Source organism: Epinephelus moara, chromosome 5, assembly GCF_006386435.1.
Source record: "Epinephelus moara isolate mb chromosome 5, YSFRI_EMoa_1.0, whole genome shotgun sequence".
NCBI lineage: Eukaryota > Metazoa > Chordata > Actinopteri > Perciformes > Serranidae > Epinephelus > Epinephelus moara.
Genome location: NC_065510.1, coordinates 14,302,607 through 14,307,990, shown reverse-complemented (window position 1 = coordinate 14,307,990; position 5,384 = coordinate 14,302,607). Strand labels below are relative to the sequence as shown.

The following is a 5,384-nucleotide window of genomic DNA, read 5'->3' as shown; positions in this document are numbered from 1 at the left end:
TGTGTGTGTGTGTGTGCGCGCGCACGCATGGGCGTCGTCCCTGCAAAGTAAACATTGCAGCGATGAAGTCAATGTTTACTGACAGTTACTTATATCTTGTCTTTTCACTTTATTAAGATCAGATTCTGCAGGTAAAATTACAATAATAAGGTGACTTGACTTGGACTTGACTTGACCTATTACAGGACTTGACTTGACTTGTCTTGACATAACCTGTGACTTGACTTGACTTGCCCAAGAAAAAATGACTTGGGACTTACTTGAGACTTGAAGGTTAAGACTTGAGACTTACTTGAGACTTGCACATGTGTAACTTGGTCCCATCTCTGCTAGAGTGAACACAGTAGTTCTGTCTGGCCCCCCAAAAATCTATTAAAAATGTATGATGATCCCCCTGCATATGAATAATAATAAAAGAAATCGGCTGTAAGCAGTATGGACAGTATGGAGAATGGAAAGTCTGAATAACTGAGAGTAGCAGTGGTGGAAATTCTACCGAAGTTGTGCTACTTCCACTCATCATGTCCCGTGTTCTGTCACTCTGCCTCTGCTGCATCTGCTGAAACATCACTAAAATAACTGTGCAGTGTGCCGAGAAAGCTTTCCACGAGATAAGAAGTCCTGTATCCCGGTTATATGGTGAAAATATACTCACCACATGCTATTCAAACATTTTAAACAGCTAGACATTTTTCTCTGGCAGCGGGGCTGTGCTGCTATCAGCTGCTCCAACGGGGAACTTGAACTTTGCAAAGAACGGGCAGTAAAAGCCAGAAGCCTCAGCTCCATGAAATCAATCTTACTTTCATTAATCCCCTTTAAATCCTTGTGTATTTTATGACGGGGGCGTGTTCAAGCTAAAACAGGGTGTCATATTGGTCTTTGTTGAAAAAAGATTCGTATGACTTGGATCGATTCACAGCCTTCTGCGGGTATTTTATTGAAGACACAGCTTACAACTTCACATACATGAACGATGAGGCAGCCCGGCAGAACAGTTGACTAAACATTCTTATACTCCTCCGCAGATAACCGTCATACCTAACTTTCCATGTGCGTGTATGTGTGGATGCTAAATACTCTCCTACTACCAGCCTCCGGAATATATCCAGCTGGTCTGAAAAACCCTCCTAGTACCACCCCGGGTCCACACTTGGCCAATTGTTTGGCTGCCTTTAACACAAATTACAATCCAATCTCTAATTAGGCTGTCTCTCACAATTTAGGCAACGTTGAGGTATAAACTTTGCAATGCAACACATGCTCATGTGCACATAAGTTATTGGTTGCGACTGATCCCTATCATACACAGATCCTTTGTTTTGAGAGAGCCAAAAAGCCCAACTGCGTTTCAGCACACAGTGAAAACATGCTTTTAATTGATGAGAATCAATGTCTCCTACCTTTAGATTTGCCGGCTCGTAGCTTTCATCTGCGTTCGGAGACAGATGGGCCCCAGGCCCCCTTCAAAACCTGGACTGGCTCACCACTTATGTTGAAAAAAGACTTGTATGACTTGGATCGATTCACAGCCTTCTGCGGGTATTTTATTGAAGACACAGCTTTCAACTTCACATACCAAACATTCTTATACTCCTCAGATAACCGTTATACCTAACTTTCCATGTGTGTGTATTTGTGGGTGTGATTTCCTGTTGTTTCCAGCACTTACATTGTTTTATCTCTATTCCTGGCTCGTTCTGCCCAAACATCACACACTGCTTGCTTTAGATCGCTCTGCTCTTGTCACATTGCCCTGCCCAAGATTGCTCAATCTAAGTAAACATGTTTTGCTTCTATCTTTGAATGGCTGGCCTCTACCCTACCACATCTTTAACTTGAAGTCAGATGGCATTTTGCTGAGCGACATTTTTCAGAGGAGATTGTCACATGTGATGACTGAATGTATCACAGGGCAGAGGCGAAGATGTATGTAAACCTTCTGCATATAACGACAAAAAGAAATAAGAAAACAAATAATTCATATCATTTTATAACTGAATCTGACTTTGAGATATTGTGGTGACAGCATGTGCTGTTTGGAAGCACACACACGTGTCACCTCGACCTGGTCAGATACAATACCATATTCTGATATTGTGTAATTCAGGCAGAGGCTAAAATGGAATATATAAATCACTGGCGGCAAAATAACAGCAATTTGGCCCTCTAATCTTCCAGGCACTCAAATCGATGTATTTTCACTGCAGGTGTTGCACTGATTTCCCAAGCTGCCTCCCAGCGCACAGTGTCATCATTTCTGTAAGGCATTTTACTCCAAATTGAAATGATCTGAAATTTGAAAAAACAGTAATAACTGCTGACGCACAGTCACAAAAAAAATCTTTATCCTAAAATAATGAATGATAACTCAAGATCATTGTTTTTCTTTCCATAGTGCATACATATACAATGTTTGAGTACTTTATGGCACTACTATGACTCTGCATGTTTCCAGAGAAGTTGTTCACATGCATGTTTGATACTGTGTAACTGAGGATCTCTGCGGCGCTCACATCATAGTTGTGGTTTTAAACAAAACTCCCATAATCCCCTTCTTGCATGCATGTTAAATTTCACTACATCAAACAGTGCAAGAGGTACAGTTATATAGAGACCGCATTGACAGAGTTTTTCTTTGTGAGGCAGCAAGAACACAGAAAGAATGGAAGCCATGAATTAGGTGTATCTGTGACAGCCACAAACACATGATGGGACTGATCATCACCTGCATCACTTCCGTCTGTCTCTCTGCTGCTCAGCTCCTCTGACTTTCATTCTTTCTCTCTCATTTTCTCTGTCACACTCAGTCCCTCTGCTTCTGTCTCTCCTTTTATTTTACTCATATTCCCTCAATGCTGGCAAAGCTACACCATGTGACGACAGGCGCTCACGGCACCCTGTGTGAGCTCCAAGCCCTGCTCTCCCTCCCTCGAGCGCCCTACTGCAGTTTCCAAGAAGCAGCAGAGAGATCCATGTCTAAACAGTGGAAAGAATAAAAGTCACTTAATGCAACCTCATTACGTAAATGCTCTCCGCTCTTATGAGCTCTGACCACAACTGAAAACGACACGAGCAAACCACGGTCAATAGCGTGCCGTGGAACCGTGCTTACGTCTAACATCAGACTGCGTTCACAGTCCGCTGGAGCACAAGTGGAAGGCAACTGAAATGTGAGACAATAAAGAAGATGAAATGGTGCTCCTGCTGGAAAAGATTACTTTTAAGGAGGTGGGGATCATCTGTGTCTGTTTCCAACAAGAGACACTCGACAAAAAAGGTGTACTCCAGCAGCTCACCTATGACGCAGAAAGGCTTCCTGGCGAAGCGGAGTCGTCCCTGCCATCCTCTGTAGCGACAGCAGCATCCTGCCGACCAGATACGGATGATGTACTCCAACCCAAACACCACGATCATCACAAACTCCTGTTCAACAAAGACAGAAACAACAGTTGTTTTGGCAGCATGCTGATGTGTGGTTTTCCAGGCACTGAATATTAGTCACTGTAGATCACAAATACATCATCATATATCATTATACACAACATTACTGCAATGTTTTTGTCATTAAAATGGACACCAAGTTGACAAGGTATCTGATAATGACTGTGACAGGTCTACAGTTACTGCACACACATAGAGCCAGCTCCCATTTGATAACAACACTGATGCAATTAGCAGAGTGCAGTTAGTGAAATGGTAGTTAGTGCTGCAGGTGAAATCGTGCGGTGAATGCTCAAGTGGATAAAGGAAACGATTTCTCCTTTCAGTTAGCACTTTCAAAAGTCACACCCCAAGTCTTTTCAAAAGCATGTTTGCTTTTGTGCCCACCACTAGCTGGTTCGGTCCTTCCTGATTGTCTTTCTAAAGGCAACTTTAAACTCTATTTCCTGTCATTACTCACAGAGAGTAAAGTTCCCAGCTTGGGGGCAGACATTTAAACAAATAAACCACTGATCTAGAAGTCTAGGTTTGCTATCTGTTATAGAGGAGGTGTGTTGTTATCCTAATTAAATATTTAAAGATATATAAGAGTTTAATAAAAACAAAAAAACAATGTATAGACTCACACAAAATCAATCCCTCTCAATCATCACTTAGGACTCACTAGAATTGTGTGGCGGTGTGTTTATCTGCCTGTTTACTCTTATTATTTCTTATTGTGTTCAGGATGTTCATGGGCACAGTGCACAGGTGAGGTCAGGACTTCATGAAAAGGTAGTGATTGGGTGCCAGATCATAAGCAGCACGTATCGAAGAGGAAGCTACTAAAATCACAGACAGCGTCGGGAAAAAAAGAAAACATGAATAAAGCAAGGTGAAACAAAGCTCTTTCTAAAACTACAGGTTGAATCTGTGGTTGACTTTCAGTTTTACTTTAGTGGGCCAGCAAGCAACAATTCTTGCATGATATACCTTTAAAATCTCTCATTCAAACTGTTTAATCACAATTAAAGTTGAGCTTAAATGAACAATGCCCCTTTAAACCTTTTAGATCACATCCCCGGTCATATTGGGCACCTTTTTAATGATATATGCAGAATATATATTATATATGTGCAAGACATTTTGCAGTGCTTCGCAACTAACGTTACATGAGGAACACAATGTGCTTTATCTCTCTCTCCTTTACAGATACTACTATCCTGTCAGTGTTACACCGTCAGGGCCTCACTGTGATGATACACCCACTTTTTAAAATTCCTCCCAACGTTATACATCGCCTGCCTATCCCATTTCACTCATAATTACTTTATGATACTGAAGCTAGATTCTCTCAAAATGCTGTTTCATCTAGACTTAAGCCCAAATCCCTTTACTGAGGCTTTCTATCCATACGCTCCTCCATTTCTAATTCATTACATGCACTTTAGGGCTTCTGCAACTTGACTATTGAGGACACTGAGGTGAAGTCCACAACTGAACACAAGGTGGGTATTTACAGTCTGGTTTCAGCATTTAAAAACTAATTTTACTACATTTGAGCCATTGCACAGAAAATCCCGCACACTGCTCTTGCTCAGCTTCACAATTTGATAGTAACACTATCATTTCAACACCATTATTTCCAACAACAGAAACTGCCCCACCCATTTCACAGGTTTGCACAGGTGTGAGGGAATTCATCAGCTGTGGGTGCATCTTACTATATAATGACGAAAACTCTGTCTGTGTGTGTGTTCCACGTTTTTCTCCTCACTGACTTGGTGAATCCATGTGAAATTTGGCACAGTGGTAGAGGGTCATGGGAGGATGCGAATGAAGCAATATTACATCAATTGGCCAAAGAGGGGCGCTATAGCAACCGACTGAATTTGGAAACTTTGAATGGGCATATCTCATGCCCTGTATGTCGTAGAGACATGAAACTTTGCACAGAGATG

General features: G+C 41.7%; 1 protein-coding gene across 2 annotated transcripts in view; it reads right to left on the bottom strand.

Moving 5' to 3' along the window:
- kcnq5b (potassium voltage-gated channel, KQT-like subfamily, member 5b) overlaps positions 1–5,384 on the bottom strand; it is a 173,940-nt gene that overhangs the window by 42,171 nt on the left and 126,385 nt on the right. For both annotated transcript variants that reach the window (XM_050045415.1, XM_050045414.1), the window contains exon 3: positions 3,300–3,426. In XM_050045415.1, the coding sequence (XP_049901372.1) occupies positions 3,300–3,426 (127 nt within the window). The remainder of the gene's footprint in view (positions 1–3,299; positions 3,427–5,384) is intronic.